The sequence below is a fragment of the Mauremys reevesii genome, linkage group 3, assembly GCF_016161935.1.
Source record: "Mauremys reevesii isolate NIE-2019 linkage group 3, ASM1616193v1, whole genome shotgun sequence".
NCBI classification, from domain to species: Eukaryota; Metazoa; Chordata; order Testudines; family Geoemydidae; genus Mauremys; species Mauremys reevesii.
The window spans coordinates 41,912,371-41,935,495 of record NC_052625.1 but is presented as its reverse complement, the minus strand read 5'-3'; the positions used below and the strand labels follow the sequence as shown (position 1 = coordinate 41,935,495).

Here is a 23,125-nt window from a genome sequence, read left to right as displayed (position 1 = left end):
AGAATTGGGCCAAAGAAGAGCAGACATTACGTGCCTGTGTCCAGAGAGCAGTGGTTTGGGCCCACTGTCAGGCAGAATGAATGAAAGAACCCTGAAAGTAGAACAGCAGCAAAATCAACATAGCACAGAGATGTTGCTGTAATATGCCGTAGCAAGAGCTGTCACAGCTTATTCCAGTTAGCGCCCTTACAGAAGCTATAGAACGGGTATGGAGAAGTATGTCTAAATCCATTGTGAAAGTACCTTCAGCATTAATCATTTGTATTAAATAGCTGCATCCACCTACCCCTTCTTCAAGTGAGACACATATGCACTCTGTAGAGCTGCTTCCAGGAAATAGGGAAGTTCAAAGTCAGAGAAAGTCACATTGCTGCCTTTTATGCTTCTTGAATGCGAGGTCTGGGAGGGAAACAAAAAGTGATATGATTATAGACTCACTGTCCTTATCATCTGCTTACATGCACTGGGAATCACTTTGCAGTGATTGGAAGGACAAAAAGAAAGTGATGCAGTGCACCATGCTACAACTTATGCACCATATTTACTGTAATTTTGAGATGTTCAATTTTATGAACTTTTTGATTTTATGAACCCCTCAGGCCCAATTAGTTAGCAAAATAAGGGTCCTACTGTATCAAAACTCTTCTATTGTCTGAAATATTGAGAGGACACATCACCCTTTCAGTAGTGCTCTGACAATCCTTTCAGTCTATCAGCACTTGTAATTCTGCCCTCGGATTTGCACAGCTTCCATTGACAAACTCACTGGGAGCCCTGTCCAAAGATAGGATTTAGGCCATGTATAAGTAAGTCACACATAGGGCACGTTTCTTCCTTACCTTCTCAAGTTCCTGCAAGTACACTTGTGCAATGATACATGCTTTCTCAAAACAAGCCACAACCTCCTCTTCCCTTTCGGACAGCCGAGCACGGGAGGCAATCGAATTGGGCGAGCGCTCCAGTGACAGACCTGGAAAATGGCAATACCTTCTTAAACCCAAGTCAATGTACTCAGTTTTCATAGCATAAATATTTACAAGATGACCGGGAAAAATCTCCTAAATAATACATACTTTTGTTTTGTTTATTTGCTTGCTTGCTTCAAATACTTTTGGAAACATGGGTAGAATAAAACATACTACATGTTAGGACTGTCAAGCAATTTAAAAAATTGAGATAAAAAATGAATTGTGATTAATTGTGCTGTTAAACAATAGTAGAATACCATTTATTTAAATAATTTTGGATGTTTTCTATATTTTAAAATATATTGATTTCAGTTGCAACACAAAATACAAACTGTACAGTGCTCTCTTTCTATTTATTTATTATTACAAATATTTGCACTGTAAAAAACAAAAGAAATAGTATTTTTCAGTTCACCTAATACGAGTACTGTAGTGCAATCTCTTTATCGTGAAAGTTGAACTTACAAATGTAGAATTATGTACAAAAAAATAACTGCATTAAAAATAAAAATGTAAAACTTTAGAGCCTTACAAGTCCACTCAGTCCTACTTCAGCCAATCACTCAGATAAAGAAGTTTAGTTACAATTTGCAGGAGATAATACTGCCTGCTTATTATTTATGTCACCTGAAAGCGAGAACAAGTGTTCGCATGGCACTGTTGTAGCTGGTGTCGCAAGATATTTATGTGCCAGATGCGCTAAAGATTCATATGTCCCTTCGTGCTTCAACCACCATTCCAGAGGACACCATGCTGATGACAGGTTCTGCTCGATAACAATCCAAAACAGAGGGGACCAATGCATGTTCATTTTCATCCTCTGAGTCAGATGCCACCCGCAGAAGGTTGATTTTCTTTTTTGGTGCTTTGGGTTCTATAGTTTCCGCATCTGAGTGTTGCTCTTTTAAAACTTCTGAAAGCATGCTCCACAGCTCGTCCCTCTCAGATTTTGGAAGGCATTTCAGATTCTTAAACCTTGGGTCGAGTGCTGTAGCTATTTTTAGAAATCTCACATTGGTACTGTGACACTGCACCCCATATTTGTCATAGAAATATTGTTATGATATGAATATGGCATAACTAAGATATGTTTTATGCAAGATGGGTCATGTGAGGTATCATTGGAAAGGTTATGATCTACTGACTGTGTTTATGTGTTTATCCAATTTGTATGCATGTATCATTTCTGTATCTGAGGATAGGAATATTGACTATGTAACAATTACAACTTTGTGCGTATTTGGGGGAACACCCACCAGACAGTAGGCAATCAGCCTCAATGTGCCATTAGAAAGAACAATAAGACTCTAAGCTACAGAAACTCTGCAACCTGCCTAAAACAACAATTAGGGTGAAAAATTACATTTTGTAACCTGTTTCTTGAGCGTATTAAATTTAGTTTGTGTGTTTTGTTTTATTTGCTCAGTGATCTGCTTTGTTTTTAAAAATTTTTAATAAAATTTAATTTAATAATTGGAGATATACCAATCTCCTAGAACTGGAAGGGACCTTGAAAGGTCATTGAGTCCAGCCCCCTGCCTTCACTAGCAGGACCAATTTTTTGCCCAAGATCCCTAAGTGGCCCCCTTGAGGATTGAACTCACAACCCTGGGTTTAGCAGGCCAATGCTCAAACCACTGAGCTATCCCTCCCCCTGGGATTGTTCTGTTTGCTATCCCTTATAATCACTAGAAATTTACCTTTTGTAGTTAATAAACTTATTTTTTGTTTATTACAAACCTCGGTTTGTGCAATTCATATCTGGGGGTGGGGGCAAAAAGCTATGCATATCCTCCTCCACATTGAGGGAGGGGACGAATTTTTATGAGCTTGCACTGTGCAGGTCTTTCTATACAGCACATGACAATATTATTTTGGGTTTATACCCCAAAGGAGGTGTGCATGTGAGTGCTGGCCATTCCCCTAGCTACGTCCTCCCACACAGAGCTGATATCAGTCTGTGTCTGCAACCGGGTGTGGCCTTAGCTGTATGTGTTCTGGACAAGGCTTGAGAGCCTAGCACAGCAAGGACAGGGTTAGGGTTAGGGTTAGGGTTGAGGTTATCCAGGCTGGTGGAAAGGGCGGGCTCAGTGAGACCCAGCACATCAGGTGGCACCCCAAGAGGCGGGGGGGGGGGGGTGTCATCCTGTCACAGGTATCTTCTTTGCGTTTTGTCAATTCTTCTATGAAAGTGTTCTTAAAATGAACATGAGCTGGGTCATCATCCGAGACTGCTATAACATGAAATATATGGCAGAATGCAGGTAAAACAGAACAGGAGACATACAATTCTCCCTCAAGGAGTCGAAACACAAAGTTACTTAATGCATTTTTTTTTTATACAAGCATCATCAGCATGGAAGCATGTCCTCTGGAATGGTGGCCGAAGCATGAAGGGGCATATGAATGTTTAGCATATCTGACATGTAAATATCTAGCAATGCCAACTACAAAAGTGCCATGCGAATGCCTGTTCTCACTTTCTGGTGACACTGTAAATAAGAAGCAGGCAGAAGTATCTCCCGTAAATCTATACAAACTTGTTGTCTTAACGATTGGCTGAACAAGAAGTAGGACTGAGTGGACTTGTAAGCTCTCAAATTTTATATTGTTTTGTTTTTGAGTGCAGTTATGTAACAAAAAAAATCTACATTTGTAAGTTACACTTTCACAGTAAAGAGATTGCACTACAGTATTTGTATGAGGTGAATTGAAAAATACTATTTAATCATTTTACAGTGCAAATATTTATAATAAAAAATAATATAAAGTGAGCACTGTACACTTAGTATTCTATGTTGTATTAGAAATCAATATATTTGAAAATGTAGAAAAATATCCAAAAATATTTAATAAATTTCAATTGGTACTATATTGTTTAACAGTGCGATTAATCGCGATTAATTTTTTACATCACAATTTTTTTAGTTAATCACATGAGTTAACTGCAAATAATCGACAGCCCTACTATACATCTATAGGTATTTTGTATTCACTACCTTACAGAGATTTAATACAGAACAATATTATGCATTTCTATAGCACCTTTCATCTCTAACAACACCATTGAGGAAGGGAAGTATTAGCCCTATGGCACTGATGGGCAAACTGTGGATCAGAGAGATTAAGGCCCATATATGCAAAAATGGCCACAGATTTTATAGTAGTAGGTAGTAATAGGGGTTTACTTTGTTGTGTATCTATTAACTAATGTTTCCTTTTGTGTTATGTCTTTTCTGTCAACTGTCCACTTTGTGTTAAAGGAACCTTGTCTAGTCTATTTCACCCTCCAGTCCCTCTTCAAAGATTGTGGTTCTACAATCACATGTTTTTCTAGTAATTTTAAATGTCTCTTTCTCCCCTGCTGATTGCTAAATGAAAGTCTTGAACAAACAAAAGAAACTGACTCTATATGTAGAGGAAGCCATGACACTCACGGTTCTTTTCACAAGAGAACTATCAAATGCACAAGCTAAACTAATTCATAACTATTTTTCTCTGATCTCTCTTGGCTATACTCATCTAAGGAGTTACTTGCAATGGTAGTAGGTTTAAAAAAAAAATCAGAAAGAAGTGTGATTTCTAAGCTGATGTCCTTTTAAATGCAGAGGGGGCAGTAGGCATCTTTTAATGGAGTCCAGCATATGGATTCGTGGACACTGTGAAATCATGCAGAGTGGCAGCCCAAAATAAAAAATGAGCATCATCACACACATACAAGGACTAGACTGCCCAATTGTCACTCATTCTCCTCTGCTAGAGAAAAGACTGAGAAACCAGCATCCCAGAGTCTGCTGAAAGAAACCCACCACAACCCATTAACACATACACATCGCGCATACATGCAGTATCTAATGTGGACCCAGAAAACAGCATGGGAGCTGTCATGTAGACAAGATTCAGCCATTTCTACCTCCTGCTCAGAATAGTGAGGCAAGAGGGAGTAAAAACATACAAGTTCACATTACACCCTCCCCCTACTGGCAAATTACCACTCTAAACCTCCAGGATGAGGTCTGAAGTCAACAATTCCGCTCCTCAGGAACAGTTGAACTTTCTATTACAATGACAAAGCTCATCTGTGCAGGTGACAGAGCTTTCTCGAGGGCTCATCAGAGACTGTGGAACAAACTCCTGCAGGAACTAAAGATCATCACAAATCTCCCCACCTTTCACTACAAGTGCATGGAGCACCTCTTTGACCTGGTCTCCTCTAACAAACACAGAGCATCATGTATATAATTATTTAAAAAAAAAAAAAGTACCCATTGTGTGATTATTTGGGGAACCCAAGTATGACTTATGAATTTTGGTCAATACTATGAAGTTGTTGCTACGAAAATTGCTGTATCATGAATGTCCCTCTCACTATGTGTATCCATCATTGCTGACAAGTCTTTAAGCATGTACCTCCCAGACTAGGAGCAATGTTGGCTTAGTAGAACTCAATGACCATCTCTTTGGGGTGAAGCACCTTGGGACAATGGGTTTGCTGAGAGAAGATACTTCCTCCTCTTGTCTGGAGTGAAGAGAGTGGAAATTCCCCAAGTGGGATAAAGAGACAGAGCTGTTAGTGGTGGGACATATAAACTAGAGGGACTTGGAGAGACACATGCAGGAAGTTTTGGGCAGCAGAGGGAAAGGGATTGACCCACTAGGGTTAGATTAGGCAAGCTGGGAGCAGAAGGTTCCATGTTTCAGAACTCAAACCACGTACTGCAACAGAAGGACTGTAGACAGCCCCAGACTACTCTGAGCTCAGACCAAAGAATGCTCTGGAGCGATGAAGAAATGGGGGCAGGGAAATGTGGGTAATTTTTTGTTGTTGTCTAGATCTGCACATTTCACATGCTACTAAAGAAAATACAATAATGTTTAAAGTCAGGTGCAAAGTTTGGCTCTGTGTTTAGCATTTATACCTTACCCCATGGCCCCTTGAAGAGGTAAAGCAGAAGGCTCACGTCTTTATGTGGAGGTCTGGGAGATGGCATGTTTAAACTATGGAGGGTCTATGAGGGTTCATTACTGGTTCTAGGGGATGGAGAGTGGGCCTCATGGTGGCAACTCTCAGGAGGGGGTGATAGATAGAAGATTTGCACCTGGAGAGTATGCTCAGAGGCCCTCAGACAGTGGCAGTGCTTGTACTGCATTCAGAGTCCAGAAGTTTAAAACACATGATCCACTAGCTAGCTCCCTTCAGAGCAGTCATGAATGGCAAGATGGGCGCCACTTGGATAGGCCTCTGACACAGCACACACAATTTCTCACCCAAGGGGAAAGGGTAAGAGAAAATGATCCTCATGTTACAGATGTTAATCATGCCATTTCAGGTGCTAGTGGAAGACACTCGGAGACTGTGACAACGAAGGTGGTCCAAGAATCTATAGCATAGAATTACAAGGCCTTGTTTTTCTACCACAGAAAAACAACGGTGGAAGAGAAATCAATAGGTCCTTAAACCAGAGCAAGCAGACTGAAAAATCACTAAACAATCTGTAGAAGAATAGTTTTTCCCCCCAGAAAAGTCTCCCACCATTGCTGTCACTGATTCAGCTCTACCAGAGGAGCCACAGTGAGAGCTCTAGCGCAAACTGTGCACCCGCAGTCAATGGGGCACAAGCACAGGGATGTTTAAACCTCCTCTGGGCAGAGGTAGGGTGTGACAGGTTGGACCTCCCCTTCTGGGATGCCACTTGATGTACTGGGATTTCACTGAGTCTGCCTGCTCTAGTAGCCTGGGCTCCCTCTCCCTGTTTTGCTGAATTAGGCTCTCTGGCCTCTGGCAGCACACACCTACGGGTAAGGACACACCAGCTGTAGAATCACACAGAGTTTGCAAACAGTTCTCTATGAGAAGACTCAGCTAGGAAATTTCCAAGTACTCAAAGTGCAGGCTCCCCTCTGGAAAGTAAACCCAAAATATTATTATGCTGCGCTGTGGAGAAATCGATACAACATAACCTCATAAATTCGCCCCCTCCCTCAATGTGGAGGAAGATATGCACAACTTCTTGCCCCTCTCCCCCAGTTATAAATTGCACAAACTGGATTTAATAATAAACAAAAACCAGTTTATCAACTACAAAAGGTAGATTTTAAGTGATTATAACAGACAGCAAACAGAAAAAAGCAGATTACCAAGCAAATAAAACAAAACACGCAAACTAAGCTTAAGATCTTAAAGAGACTGGTTCCAAGAAATAATTTCTCACCTAAATGTTATTTCAGGCAAGTGCAGAGTTTCTACACTTACGAGCCAGGTCGACGCGGTGAGTTCGACTTCTCGGAGTTCGAACTATCGCGTCTAATCTGGACGCGATAGTTCGAACTCCGGAAGCGACAGTTCGAACTCCGGTACTCCACCACTGCAAAAGGCGGTGGCGGAGTCGACCTTGGAGCCGCGGACTTCGATTCCGCGGCGTCTGGACGGGTGAGTAGTTCGAACTAGGGTACGTAGCTGAATTTGCGTACCCTAGTTCGACCCTGCTTCTTAGTGTGGACCAGCCCTTAGAGTTCCAGTTATTTCTCTTTACAGACTCATCTCCTGTCTTAGGGCGTGTCTTCACTAGCAACATTAAAGCGCTGCCATGGCAGCGCTTTAGCATGGCTGTGTAGTCGCAGCACCAGCACTGGGAGAGCTTTAAAAAAAACCCACCTCCATGAGGGAATAGATCCCAGCGCTGGTGCACTGTCTACACTGCCACTTTACAATGCTGAAACTTGCAGCGCTCAGGGGGGTGTTTTTTCACACTCGAGTGAGAAAGTTGCAGCGCTGTAAAGTGCCAGTGTAGACAAGCCCTTAGTCTGGACTCAGCCCTTGCCTTTCCCTCAGCTCAGTTCCTTTGTCTCTTCAGGTACTTTCAGCTGCCTTTCTTCTTGGGCAGGAAGGCAATGGAGAAGAGTCCTGTTTGCTTTACTCTCCAGCCTTAAATAACATTTATATAAGACAGGAATCTTTTGTTTCCCAGTCTTGACCTCCCCCTCCTTTTAGTGGAAAATTACTAGAAGTCCAAAATAGTGTTTAGTACCAGGTGACAGGAGCACCTGACCTAGTAGTGTTACAGCTACGTCCCAAGATGCCTCTCAGGAAGAAGAGAGATTAGTATCTTCAGATCTTATTGCTTCTTCCTAATGGCCCATCAAGGCTGATGGCCTGTTGTCTGGTGGGTGTCTCCCCAAATACACACACACAGTTATAATTGTTACATAGTCAATATTCCTAACTTTAGATACAGAAATGATACTTGGATACAAATTGGATAATAACATTCAGTAAATCATAACCTTTCTAATAATACCTTAAAAGAACCATCTTACATAAGAACGACCATACTGGGTCAAACCAAAGGTCCATCCAGTCCAGTATCCTGTCTGCCGACAGTGGTCAATGCCAGGTGCCCCAGAGGGAGTGAACCTAACCTATCTTGCATAAAATATATCAATTATGCCATATACATATTATAAGCATATTTCCATAAAGCATATGGGGTGTAACGTCACATAGGGGACACACTGTTTAAAGCGCAGCAGCCACTGAGCCCTCTCTATGCTAAACCCCATCCCGCTGCTATCACTGGTGGAGGTGAACTTTGGGCACTTCAGATATTTTTAGTTCGGGTCAATCTAAAAAATAAAATGATACTGAAATCACATCCGGAGTCTGTGCCAGCTAGTTTGCTGTTGTCTTTCTGGGTTTGTCCTCACCATGGAAAAATGTGTGGTTCTCACAAGGAGAGAGATATCTCATTGTAAAATCCTAGTGAGGACAAGGCACAGAGTAGTTTTATTTCAGTGCAGCTGATCAAAGTAAATACTAGACTTCTCCACCCCAAAGTGTTTACCTCATCTGATTACACTGAGATTACCAGGTGCCTTGTCTCCACATGGATTTTACAACAAAATACCTGACTGAAGTCAGCTCTCTCATTTCAAAACACCCTCCAAAACAACACCTTTTTCCTAGCAAAGACACAATCTATTTTCTTCAGGACAGGGTTTAAAGAAAACAGGGAATCTCACAACCCAGCAAATTCTCATTTTATATCAGAGGACAGGGCTGACTTTATGGCTAGTGGCTCACTACACACCTTTTCTGGTGTTCCTTCTCATCCTCCAGATTAAAAATAGGGCTTCCATCCATTTCCTTTCTCTCCTCTATGGATCACTCTCTCCTTCCCTAGATCCCTCGCTAATCCCACACTTTCCTGCTGGGCTAAGGCAGGAAATTAACATAATCCCGCTTCTGCGGAGTGCATGATCTAGAGGGAGAGGTTTCTGAAGTACTGGGGATGAGAGAGTATCATCTGACCTGATAAATTCTTCCTGCAGTGGAATTACAGGACTCTCACTCATGGAAGCTCCCTCAAATAATGTACCCCAGGTAGATGCCCATCCAACCTACACCTCAACCCATCCCAGCTGTGCGCGTGGACTATAAAGTAGAAAGACTGCCTAGACATGTGGGCCCAGATACTAAGCGACACCAGCTAAGGAGGAGGGTGAGCAAAAATAGTATTTTATTTCATTTTCCTCTCTTTGTGCTAACTAGTCAATAGCACAGTGGTTCTCCTCAAAGCCTGAGCATCTTGGAAAATACACATATACACAAAAGCTCTGTCCAGCCACTCACTAACACTGGTACCAACATCTCCTGTCACACTCACACTGGTGGCCAAAAGGCAAAGCTTCAGTGGCCATGGTAGATAGGAAACAATGGGATTATGGATGCAGCAAATGAAGTTAAATGGCAGCATACTAATTCCTATCCTTCACACACCAATCAACTCACAATTAACACGACTCCTAAAACCCTGGAACCAAGGTCTTCCAGAACTGTCTATCAATCCAATGATGGCGCTAAGAAACACTGAAGTGCACAGAGCATGAAGCCTGGATGTTTCGGCATAATGGCTGTGTTGAACAGAATTAAAAGGAATTCAGTGTGATGGGCAGCACCTCACAGCTGATCAAGATGGAATAATTTCAGTTTTGCAGACTGTGCTCCCCATTCCTGAAACATGTTACACTATGACTCTACATCTAGGGCAAAGAGCTGCAGATGTCACACTGTGCCAGTAAATTTGGGTACACAATGTCTTTGCTTAGAAGAATGTGTTTCCAGTGTACGCTCTGCAGTCTAATTTATAAACTTGGCTTGGGGAAATCAGTGAACATTAAACAAGAGTGTTTTTGAGACTTGTTCTTTATGTCAATTTTTATTAGTCTTTATACATAAATATACAAAAGTCAGCAGAATACTATTTAGCACTTTATATTAAAACTCTACAAAACTAACAAATCCTCTTTAGAGGAACATTAGAATTACCAACATTTTACAGATGAGGAAAACTGACAGAAAGGTCTCAAAATGATTCAGCTTCAGAGTTAAAATTAGAACCCAGGAGTTCAGCACCAAAATTAATCTGCTAGATCATACTGTCTCTGAAAATAAACTGCCTGATCTTCAGCAAGATAAATCAAAGACTGAGATTGGTTCTAGTGCTGTCTGGAATAAACCGTTCAGAATTCTGGCAAAAAATAACCCACACACTCTAGGCCAGGAGTCAGCAACCTGCGGCAGATGAGCTGATTTACTGTGGCAGGCTGCTGCCGGCCTGGGGTCCCGGCTGCCGGCCCCACTGAGCCCGCTGCCAGCCTGGATGGACGGAACCCTGGGCTGGCTGCGGGCTGAGTGGGGCCAGTGGCTAGGACCCCAGACCGGCAGCGGGCTGAGCAGCTCAGCCCGCTGCTAGCCTGGGGTCCCAGCCGCCTGCCTCACTAAGCCCGCTGCCACTCTGGGGTTCCATCCACCGGCCCCTGTAAATGTAAAATGTATTACTGGCATGCGAAATCTTACAGCAAATAAATGAAGACTTGGCACACCACTTCTGAAAGGTTGCTGACCCCTGCTCTAAGCAATGTTTGTCATCAATCTTGACATTCCTTTTCCAAGCAGCTGAGTAGTGTTTTTGGCACTGAATGGAACAGAATGGAAAAAGAGACACATTTGGTGTCCATAACTTATGAACATTCACTGCAACATCCATTCATATTTAGCATGCCTCTTCTGCAAACAAAGAAGCAGCTTATTCAAGCAGAGGTTCTCCACCAAAACACTCTCAAAGCACTGGTTATTTGGGTCATTCATAAAGCTTACTGGCACATTTTGAAAGCATAAGATTCTTTTTCCGGAGGAGTTCACAAGAGTTTCATCTGTTGTTATTTCTGGACCAATAGTCTTTTAGAATCCTATGGTACTTTTTATCTGATGGTCTCAAATGTGAGGAGGTGAGTGGAGTTTAAAGCTTCAAATAACCCCCTGAAGTTATTTCTCCTAAAAGGAGAGATGTAGCTAAGAGATTAAGTGACTTGCCCGAGGCTGCAGAGTTAATCAGGACCACTGGCTCCCACTCTTGCATGCTTGACCCACTTGGCCACCCTTTTTCTAACAGGCATGATTAGTTATTTTCACTGTTATTGCTCTTCTTGAACCTTGTAATGGACATTCTTATCTGCTCAGACTCCCAACTGTTGTCAGAGGAGCAGGTGACAGCAACGGCCAGGTCAGCTTTTTATCAACTCCCTGCATGGGCAATAGACTGCAACCATTTCTTCAGGATGTAATTATCATCCATGCCTTTGTCAACGCCAGATTAGATACTGCAATACAGGCAAGTCTCATCTTATGTGGGGGTTCCGTTCTGCGGTTAGCGTGTAAAGCTAAAACCGCGTATAGTGAAACACTCATTGAGTTGAATGGTGGGTGGAATCACCCGCACTACAGATGGAGTTTTTATATTGTTATTTTTCTTTTTTTTCCCTGTTTTTGCCGGCTGCGCAAAACTTAATTCGTGCATGTTAAATGCGCCTAAGTTGTGACTTGCCTGTACACTCTCTATGGGGCTATGTATTCATTCCATCTGGAAAATGATGTGCACAATTCAGCAGCCTGCTTAGTAAATGAAGTTTCTTTTCATGGACATATTTAACCAGTGGTCTAGGACCTGCCCTGGCTGATTATAGGTTTCTGGGTAGATTTTAAAGTGCTGATTTTAATCTATAAACACCTAAATGGCCTCGGACTATAAGGACTCTTTTTGTGGCATACTGCCATAGCTGAAAAGTCAGGAAGACACCACAGGTAGAGTCCCCCAACGTGCAGTCACCTAGCCACACCAGAAATGGGAAGGGGTGGTTTGCCCTCAGAGCCAAAAGCCTTTGGAACTTGCTTCCTCCTGGATCACAACAACAATTAACCTACCAGACACACCACAAGGAACATGTCTTCTCATTGGCCTATAGGGGGTTGAGAGAAGTTGAAGAGTGACTGGAGAGGGGTCAGGATCGGTGGTGATTTTTTTAGTAGGGATTATCAAACAGGTGTTCAAGTAGCACTGCTGGTGTAGCACTGTCTTTGGGGAACTGCTGGAGCCCATTTAACTTGTGGTTTATAAATTTGTCAAGAGAGTCCTGAACTTGGGACAGATGGCCCATTGTTTACTGTAGTGTGAAATTTGCATAAATTCTGCTTTTCTATATACTTCTACATTTATTATTTTAATGAAAATATGTGAAGTGCAGACTTTTGGCTCAGACAAGACAGCACAGATATTGAACATGATTGCACTGAAATACATGCTTGTATGTATATTGCTTCCTTTGACTATTCACTAACATAGGAATTGCTACCCTGGATCAAACCACAACCCCCTGTTTGGTTGGGAAACTATACCTGAGATTACAATTCTGGTAGCCAGCAAGACTTCAACTTCACACATTGCAAGGAAGCTCAAAGCACACTACACTACTAGGAAAGAGTCTTCTTTGCCTCACATCTTTCTGCACTTTGATGACCTTGCTGTGTGCTGTTAACCCTCAATAGAAACACAGGAGAGAAAGTCATTCTTAGTGTAAACGAACATACCCAATTAAATAAGAATAAACCCACACAAAAGGAGCACATGGGGCAGGGACGGAGCAAGTTTTGAGTGCACAGGGAATGCAAGGGTTTGGCTAAGTGACTGTTAAAGGTGACCTGCAAAAGGACTGTAGAAGAATTGGCCTTGTAACCTTTTTTGCTCTTTATAGTGTATAAAAGAAGGCTTGAAAGATGGAGTTTTTCCTACTTTTTAAAAAAAACTGAGAAAGGTCAGTCATGTCCAGTCTGATCTCCCCAGGTTTTGCTGGTGGTCATTGTGGGGATGTTGTTGGAAGTGGGGTTCAGTAGATTCAAACTGTGACCCTTCAGACCTCAGCTGAATGGGCAGAGGTGTTGAATCTAGGAGCTCATCCGCACTTAATAAGCATTGCCACTTTAACGAGGATGGAGGCTGGCAGAACTGATTAAGAGAGCTTTAAACTAGGAATTTGGGGGAGATGGTTGGGAGCTGTCCAGGTAATCTCCACGCCCAATTTTAACATTGAGAGGGAAGAAAACGAAGTAAGAAAGGATATAGCTGTGGGTAGGAGAATGGACATAAAGAGGAAGGGTAGTGTAGATACCAGTCTAGTAGGTGATACTGGCAGTAGAATGTCTGTGCCTAATTGGGTAAATAATGTGAGCGAGGCCAAACAGCAAAAATTAAGATGTTTGTACACCAGCGTAAGGAGCCTAGATAACAAAATGGAGGAACTAGAGTTACTGGTGCAGGAAGTGAAACCAGATATTAGAGGGATAACAGAAACATGGTGGAATAGTAGTCATGATTGGAGTACAGGTATTGAAGGCTATGTGCTGTTTAGGAAAGACAGAAATAAAGGCAAAGGTGTGGAGTAGCATTGTATATCAATGATGAGGTAGACTGTAAAGAAATAAGAAGGGATGGAATGGATAACACGAGTCTGTCTAGGTAAAAATCACATTGGGGAAAAAAGCTACTAGAGCCTCCCCTGGGATAGTGCTTGGGGTATACTACAGACCGCCAGGATCTGATTTGGATATGGATAGAGACCTCTTTAATTTTTTAATGAAGTAAATACTAATGGGAATTTGTATAGATATAGATATAGACTGGAGGACAAGTGCTAATAATAATAATAGGGCTCAGATTTTCCTGGATGCGATAGCTAATGGACTCCTTCACCAAGTAGCTGCTGAATCAACAAGAGGGGATGCCATCTTAGATTTGGTTTTGGTGAGTAGGGAGGACCTCATAGAAGAAATGGTTGTAGGGGACGACCTTGGTTCAAGTGATCATGAGCTAATTCAGTTCAAACTAAATGGAAGGATAAACAAAAATAGATCTGTGACTAGGGTTTTTTATTTCTTTTGATACTAAACTTCTTTTGAGTGCTTATGGTATTCCCATTCCATCTTCCCTTTTAACTCAAATCTTATGCTGTTCTCCTCTTAGCCCTGTGCCCTACATAATTCCCATGACTCAATTTCAGGGTAACTAGTCTAGATAATACCAAAACACTTCTTGTGAGCATTATAAAAATCTAAACCATACTTACATACAGCACAAGGAACTCAGTCATGTCAATCACAGGTTGTCAGTATTTTCTTAATAAGAATTTAGTGCTGATCTTAGGAAATTAAACACTTGCATGTATTCAAACAAGATGCAATGGATCCGACAAGACAGACCTCCCTACATTTTTTTTAGGCAGCTTTGATGCAGGAGTAGGAGGGAGGAAATTTGAGTGCTTAAGTCATAACAGTATCCTGTCAGCCTTCCATAGCAACATACCCTTATTTGGACTAGTTTAAAAAGGGAGGTAGGGTTGCAAACAGTTTTGCAAAATCCACACTCATCCCCCCTTCTCTCCCTTCATAGAAAACTTGATGGAAAATTTAATCAGAATTTCAAAATTTTAAAATTTCAGCTGGTTAAAAAATGTATTTTTCGAAATACTGATGCAAAAAAGGCTTTTTTGTTGAAATTTTAAAATTTCAACTAAAATTTTTGAATAGTTCTACTGACAGCCTTTCAGGGGACAAAGATAGACTGGTTTGGGAAACTTCTCAAATATTTGGCTGAAACAGACTTTCAATGGATCATAACAGTCGCAGAGGAGAAAGAGCAACTGGATCACAAATTCCTCTTCCCACCCTCTTATAAATACAAGGCTTGGGACCTCAGCGGACAACACACCAGACTATGAACTTCTATGCTTGATCTTCTCCAGAATAGCAAGAAGCAGAAATTCTTCAGAGTCAAGTTGTAACTATCTTCCTTTCCCTACAGCGTTACATACATAAGGCCAGAAGATCTATTCTGTTACACTGACTTAACTCAGTTGAAGGCAACAGTATAAAACCAGTTTAAGTAGGAAATCAAGCACCCACTGGATTACGTGGCAAGGAAAATCCAACCTCCCATTAATGCTTTAATTACACCATAGTAAATCCTTCCTGCCCCTGAGGATAGCAACCTTGATGTGGTGAAGTGACTTGAGTGTTCCCATGATCCTGAGAGTGGTGCTGTCAGGAGTCTTGCACAGAGGAGAAGGAGGGTGGGTCATGGAATGGACGTAAGCAACAAATCTTGAAGAACAACAGTTATGAAAGGTGAGAAACTTTTTTCTTCTTCGAGCGCTTGCTCAAGTCCATTCCGTTGTAGATGACTCCCAAGCAGTACCTTCAGAGGTGGGTAGGAGTTCATGGACGTGTCGACTGCAACACAGCTCTGCCAAATCCAGCATCATCCCGGGCTTGCTGGCGTAATATGTCATGAAGGCGTGTACTGACGACCACGTCACGGCCCCACAGATATCCTGGATGGGGTCATGGGCCAGAAAAGCAGCGAACAATGCCTGAGCCCTCATGGAGCGCACAGTTACTATTGGTGGAGGCACCACCCATGGCACTTCGTAGCAGGTATGGATGCAGGTCATGATCTAGGACAAAATCCTCTGAGACAACACTGGGAAGTCCTTCATTCTGTCAGCCACTGCAATAAAAAGTTGAGTCGATCTGCAAAAGGGCTTAGTACACTCAAGATAGAAAGTCAGGGCATGCTTGACGTCTAGGGTGTGTAGACGCTTTTCCTCGTTGGACACGTGGGGCTTCAGACAGAAAAATGGGAGGAAGATGTCCTGGTTGACATGGAAGTGTGACACCACCTTTGGCAGGAGGGCAGGATGGGGACACAGTTGGACTTTATCCTTGTAAAACACAGTGTATGGGAGCTTCAAAGTAAAACCTTTAATCTCAGAGACTCGCCTTCCACGACAGTTGTGAGAGAGAATGAATGTGACCTTCCACGACAGTTGTGAGAGAGAACAAGAGGCTAGAAGCTTGAAAGGAGGACCAGTGAGCCTGGAGAGGACAAGGTTGAGATCCCATTGGGGAACCAGATCCCTGACCGGAGGAAACAGCCTCTTGAGGCCCTTCAGAAACCTGATCATCATCTCATGTGAGAATACGATCTACCCTGGACGTGAGGTTGGAAGACTGCTATGGCCACCAAGTGCACCTTGATTGATCAAAAGGCAAGGCCCAGTGCTTTAAATGCAGGAGGTAATCCAGGATGGATTGCAGAGATGCACTGATCGAGAGAAATTCCACTCCAATGCCCAGCAAGAGAAGCGCTTCCACTTTGAGAGATAGGTAGCCATAGTGGAGGACTTTCTGCATTCCAGAAGAATCTGTTGGACCTGACTGAAGCAGGCCTGCTCCTCAGAGTTCAGCCACCCAGCATCCACACTGTAAGGTGGAGAGAAGCAAGGTTCGGGTACAGCAGCCACCCGTGATCCTGAGAGAGCAGGTCCGGACGGTTGGGAAGAGCCCACGGAGCTGCTACTGCCAAGTCTATGAGCGTTCCGAATCAATGCTGGCGAGGCCAGGCCGGGGAGATCATAATGGCTCACACCTTGTCCTTCTTGATCTTGAAAAGGACCCTGCTGATCAGTGGGATTGGTGGGAAGGCATACATCAGAATGCCTGACCACACCAGCTGAGGTCAGACGCAGCCAACACCAGAGATACTGTGGGCCGTGAAGTCGCAACAGAACACCTTCCATCACTGGATCTGGGTTGGACCACCATTGGAGGGAGGTGAGTACCCAAGGAGGGATTGTGAGGAGCCTGTCTGGGGAATAGACCAACAATAGCTACATCTGAAGAGAACTCATCCACAGTCTTGTGTGCTGGACGACATAGGTACACGCAGCCATGTGACCTAGGAGTCTGAGTCTGTGGTGAGCAGGTGTGCAGTGATTTGGGCGATCAGATCTGACGTTGTCCTGAACCTGGCTTATGGTAAAAATGCTCTGGCTTGGGTGGAGTTGAAGACAGTTCCTATGAACTCTATCCTCTGAACAGGGACCAGTGTCGATTTTTGTTCATTTATCAACAGGCCCAGAGCTTGACAAGTGGCTTGCAACACCTTGACATTGCGCTGCACCTGCCCTTTAGAGCAGCCCTTTTGGGAGCCAGTTGTCGAGGTAGGGAAAGATCTGGATTCCCCAATGCCTGAGGTAGGCTATGACTACCGCCATGCACTTTATAAGCACTCTTGGCACAGTGGCTAGGCCGAACAGGAGCACCGTGAATTGGTAGTATATCTGAGCAACCACAAACTGTAGAAATCTTCTGTGGCTGGGAAATACCTAATTATGAAAGTAAGCATCCTTCAGATCCAGGGCAGTATACCAGTCTCCAGGAACCAAGGAGGGAATGATGGAGGCCAGGGAGACTGTGCAGAACTTTAACTTCTTGAGGTATTTGTTGAGGTCTCGCAGGTCTAGGATGGGGGCATAGAACCCCTTTGGCCTTTGGAATGAGAAAATACCGGGAGTAAAATCCTTTCCCTCTTTGTTCCGCAGGAACTTCCTCTATGTCCCCCAGCTGCAGGAGGGCTTGCCCCTCCTGGGTAAGCAATTGCTCATGAGAAGGGTCCCTGAGGAGGGATAGAGAAATTGGAAGGTATACCCCACTGCCACCATACTGAGGACCCAACGGTCTATAGTTATGGTAGTCAAAATGTGGAGGTAGGAAAATAAAGGGTGAGACAAATCCTGATTGCAGGCTGGGAGATGAGCCCTCAAGCGTCCCCTCAAAATGATTGCCTGTTATTAAGAGGGGCACGGCTCGAGCCTGAATGAGCCCACACTGCTGGTGGTTGGCCTTGGCAACCCTATATCCCCGGCTCTTCCTGTGGTAGAGTTCCGCTCTGACCTGGCTTGTGAACCTCTGCGTTTGCTGAGGCTTAACTCTCTTCCTAGCATGGGCTGCGGTGTACAGACCCAGCGAGCGAAGAGTGGCCCTGGGGTCTTTCAGGCCATGTAATCTGCTGTCCGTTTGTTCAGCAAACAGGGCCAAGCTGTCGAACGGAAGGTCCTGGATGAACTGTTGGACTTCCACCAACAAGCCAGATGACTGCAACCACGATGCCCATCTCATTGACACCGCCGATGCCATTGCCCTGGCTGCAGAACCTGCCGCGTCTGAGGCAGCCTGGAGGTAGGCCCTTGTAATTACCCTACCCTCATCTAGTACGGCATTGAACTCCTGCTTAGCGTCCTGCAGGAGTGAGTCAGCAAACTTGGCCATGGATTTACTTACATTAAAGTGATACCTGCTGAACAGGGCCTGATGATTTGCGATGCAAAGCTGTAGGCTGGCTATAGAGTAAATTTTCCTGCCATACAGATCAAGTCATTTTGTGTCTTTATTCTTAGGGGTCGAGCTGGTTTGCCCCTGCCTGTTCCGCTCGTTGGCATCTGCGACTACTAATGACCTGGGGGAGGGAACTCAAAGTACTCAAACCCTTTTACAGGAACGTAATACTTGCACTCTGCCCTCTTAGAAATAGGGGGCAGGGATGAAGGGGTCTGCCACAGGGCTTTTACAATTTTGACCACCTTGTTGTGTATGGGCAGGGCCACCCTTGCTGGGGATGCTGCAGCCAACATGTCAAATAGGGAGTCCACTGGTTCAGACATCTCCACCTGCAATCCCAGGTTCACCGCCACACGTTTAAGCAGCTCCTGGTGGCCTTTAAGTCATCCTGAACCACAGCCTGTGAAGGGCCTCCTACTGTGTCATCAGGTGGTGAGGAGGAGGAGGCCAGCCCAGGATGAGGGACAGGTTCCACGTCTCCTGCCTGGGGAACCCATGCACTGGAAGAAGTGGCTTCTGGGCCTCTTGGACGGATCAACATCCGAGCCAGGGACGGGCAAGACACCAAGGCTGAAAGTCTTTCCGATGCCCCTGAGACTGAGCGCTGGGCCTGAGGTACCCTGACTTGGGGACATGCCCACAGGTTATAAATTTGCCAGGGCCCCGGCCACTGACCCTGTGACCACATACTTATAGATTGGCCCTGGGGAAAACCTGATGATTGTGCAGGTGTTGATTGGTCTCTGGGGGCCATCAACTCCTCACTCTCACAGCCCAAGGAGGAATGATCTTCCTCTAGTGACCACATCGGCACCACCATAGGGTAAGCTTCCCCACTATATTTGGAGGTCTCATGTCTGCCATTCGGGGAGCGGTACAGGGCACCTGCTGAGCCATGCCGTGTATCCAGCAACCAACGGTGCTGCCCATAGGCCCGGTAATAATCCAGAGAATAATGCCACCCGCTTTGAGGACAGTTTTCAGCCTCCAGTGACTGGGACCGGGAGCGCGGGAATTGTCTGTGACGTTCTGGTGACCAGCAACGGGACTTCGGTGATCAGAAACGGTGCAGCAGGGGTGACTTTTGCAGAGGTGCCATTGAAGGTTTTCCCCTAGAAATGGTTGGGAGGGAGGGGTCCTTGGGCCTCTCTTCCCGAGGAGTAGGCAGAACCAGAAGGGAGAAGATGTCTTTTGCCACTTGAAAGGCTTCCGGGGTGAACAGAACTGGGTGGTACCGTGTGCCTTTACCACTCCCTGAAGTAGGAGACAGGTCATGGTGTGGACTAGGCCCAACAGGCGAGGCTGACGCCTGGCTGTGCTCTGGTGATGGCGAGACAGTCCCAGCTGGTCTAGGCCCATCTTCTCTCTTATCCTTGCCCTTACGGGTCCCCGGGGAGCGCCCTCTTCCAGCATGCTTTCTGTGTCTTTTGGCCAGCACCGATTGCGTGGATCAGCACCGGGAGGTATTCGGTGCCGGGGGTGCACTTTTTGTCGATGCTGAAGTACTCAGTACCGAGTCTGAATGTGCCGGCTCCAACGCTGGTGCAAGTGCTGACTCCATGAGGAGCATGCAAAGCCTAAAGTCTCTCTTCTTCTTGGTCCAGAGCTTGAATCCCTTGAAAAAGTGACACTTCTCGCCAATGTGGGACTCACCCAGACACTTCAAACAGCTAAGACATGGATTGCTGATTGGCATAGACTTCTTACAGCAATCGCACAGACTATTTAAAACTAGAGTATACTAAAAATTATTAGGAACTGTTAACTACCACTAAATACAACTATTTACAGAAGAAAAAGTTCAAAGAACCACTGAATCAGAACCACTTGCTAGAGCAAGAGGAACATTCCAGCCCCAACACTGGCAGTAAGAAGGAACTGAGGAGGGAGGGGGCTGGCAGTGCCCCTTATACCGGTGCATATGTGCGCCACTCCAGAGGGCACCAGAGCTAGTCCACTACGGATACCACCGAGGAAAAAATTTCCGGCACCAGTGCATGTGGCGAGCACACACACCTACAACGGAATGGACATGGGCAAGCACTCAAAGAAGAAACTGAAGATCTCCACCAGCAGGCTCTGAACCATCAGGATCCTGCTCCCGCAATCAAGATCAACTAGGAGACCCGGGAGAACATTGAGCACTTCCCCTATCTTGCTAGTTATCTGTCACAGAAAGCCAACATTGACGAGGAGATTCAACATCACCTCCAATGTGCCAGTGCAGCTCTCAGACACTTGAGAAAATATATCTTTGAAGATCATGACATCAAGAACCAAAACAAGGTTCTTGTGTACCAGGCCATCGTTATCCTCACTCTCCTGTACGGTACTGAAACCTGGGTCATGTTCAGTAGACACCTCCAGGCTGTTGAACAATACCATCAACTGTGCCTCCACAAGATCTTATGAATTAAGTGGGATGATCGAGGGACCAACATCAGCTTTCTGTACCAAGCCAAGACCTCCAACTCCAAAGCTATAATCATCTGCCACCAAATCCACTGGGCTGGTCAAGTTCTTCAAATGCCAGACAATCGACTCCCAAAGCAGGTCATGTTCTCACAACTGAGTCAAGGCTAACGAATGAGAGGAGGGAAAAGAAAGCATTTCAAAGACAACCTCAAAGCCAACATGAAGAAGTGTAACATTGACATAAACTTATGGGAAACCCAAGCCCTCAACCAACTAAAATGGAGAAGGGCCATGTGGCAAGGATCCCAGCATTCTGAGACCCAATGAAGACAACAGGAAACAGACATGGGAAAGGAGGAAAAAAACATGCCGCAGCCTGACTCAACAATCCAAATCCGCCCCTTCCACCAGAAAACATTTGCCCCAACTATGATAAGATCTGTGGCTCCCAAATTGGTCTTCTTAGCCTCCTGCTGATCCACCAGCAATAACCACTATCATTTCCTGGAAGACTATCATCCCTGAACTCGGAGGGATCATCAACTACTACTACTTATCCTCCTCAAGGCAACCCACAGCAGCAATGTGGGACAGGATTTAAGTTCAACACATGCCTTTTTTTCCTTGTTCTTCTGCAGATTAGTTCCAAGGAGAAAACAGAAGTATTAATTGCTTAGTAGTTACATGCTTGAGATGACACAGAAATGAATTATTCTCATCTTGGCTTGTGTAATTACAGCATGCTTTCACTTTGCCCTGTTAGTGCACACAGTAAAAGTTACAAAGGAAATAGTTGCATCAGCATGGGTAGACAGCCATCCCCCTCCCATGAATCCAACTTAATTCCCTGTCTCACTCCACAAAGCAGTATCTTTTTCTAGTAAAATCCCATAGATGGTGCATTTTATGTACTACAAATAATGGCAAGATTCCCTTATTGATTTTATTTGTATTATATAAAAAGTAATCTTCCTGGGCCTTTTAAAATCTGCCTTTGGAAAGATCCTATGCATTGTTTCTGCAGAACAACATTCAGGCAGTGGGTTAATCTTGTAATGCAGAACATGCCCTAAAAACATGTTTTCTGAAATACAGAGAATGCCTAGAAAGTGTGTATGTATCCTATAACATACATGTAACCTATGATCAGCCAGAAAAGGACACTACTGTAAATTCACCTATAGAATACAGGCTAGACTGTAGGGTCTTATGAAATCCATAAACTGAATCAAGTTATTCAAACTGTAGTTATTCAGAGACCCTTCTACTTACAATCTCTATTCCAGCAGGCTCGATATTTCTCATTTTTTTAATTCAGGGATATTAAATGAAAACTAGTTATTCTGTTATTTATTATTCCTCACCTGATGTCCCCATAGTCTATGCACAATATTATCATCATTTGCAAGGCAACCTCTTGTGGTATAACAAAGGACAACAACTTCAGGTGAAGAATAAGCAGTGGGAACAAATATACTCCTAAGCAACAAATATACTGTTATCATGCAAACATCCTTGGAAATACAAAGAGGGATGATAAGAGAGACAGGAAGTGTGAGAAATCAGCAGTTTTGTTTCTAAACAGAAGCAAAGTTGGGCCCAATCAAAACACTGGGATTTAGACCAGGGATTCCCAAACTGTGGTAAATGTACCACTGGTGGTTCATGTACAGTGTCCGACTTGCAGCAAGTAACAGAATGGTCTGTCCTTTTTAAGGAGTAGTGACCCTAGCACCAACCAATCTCTGTTCCATGACATGGCTCCTTTGAGGAAATAGGTATTCAAGAGAGCAGCAGACTAACTGGGGAATGGGGCCAGGTGTAAGGAGGTAGCTACTTGATAAACATGATAAAAGCTGTTAGGTGGCTCCCAGGAGCAGAGAGAAGCCAGATAGGCTGGAGGGGAGAATTACAAGGTAGCATCTAGTCAGGAATGAGGCTCCCTGTGATGATGAACCAGAAGTGAGACTGGTGGGCTGGTGAAGCCTCCCTGGGCTGTGCTGTGATCCCAGATAGGCTAACAGATGGGAGGAAGAAGTTGTGAGTCCAGGGACCAAAGCAGGAGATGACCTGTGGGAAAGACTCTCCCGAGAGGCCACTGGCAGAGCTCTCTGGTTCAGAGAGAAACAGGAATATGAAGCCTTGGAACAAAGGTGAATTGGCGCTGAAGCTGCCC

General features: G+C 44.2%; 1 protein-coding gene across 3 annotated transcripts in view; it reads right to left on the bottom strand.

The window, feature by feature from the left end:
* Nucleotides 1-23,125, bottom strand: part of TTC7A (tetratricopeptide repeat domain 7A) — a 282,224-nt gene that overhangs the window by 239,995 nt on the left and 19,104 nt on the right. For all 3 annotated transcript variants that reach the window (XM_039529567.1, XM_039529569.1, XM_039529568.1), the window contains 2 exons: nucleotides 840-970; nucleotides 287-399 (listed from right to left, as the gene is read on the bottom strand). In XM_039529567.1, coding sequence (XP_039385501.1) covers nucleotides 287-399; nucleotides 840-970 — 244 coding nt within the window. The remainder of the gene's footprint in view (nucleotides 1-286; nucleotides 400-839; nucleotides 971-23,125) is intronic.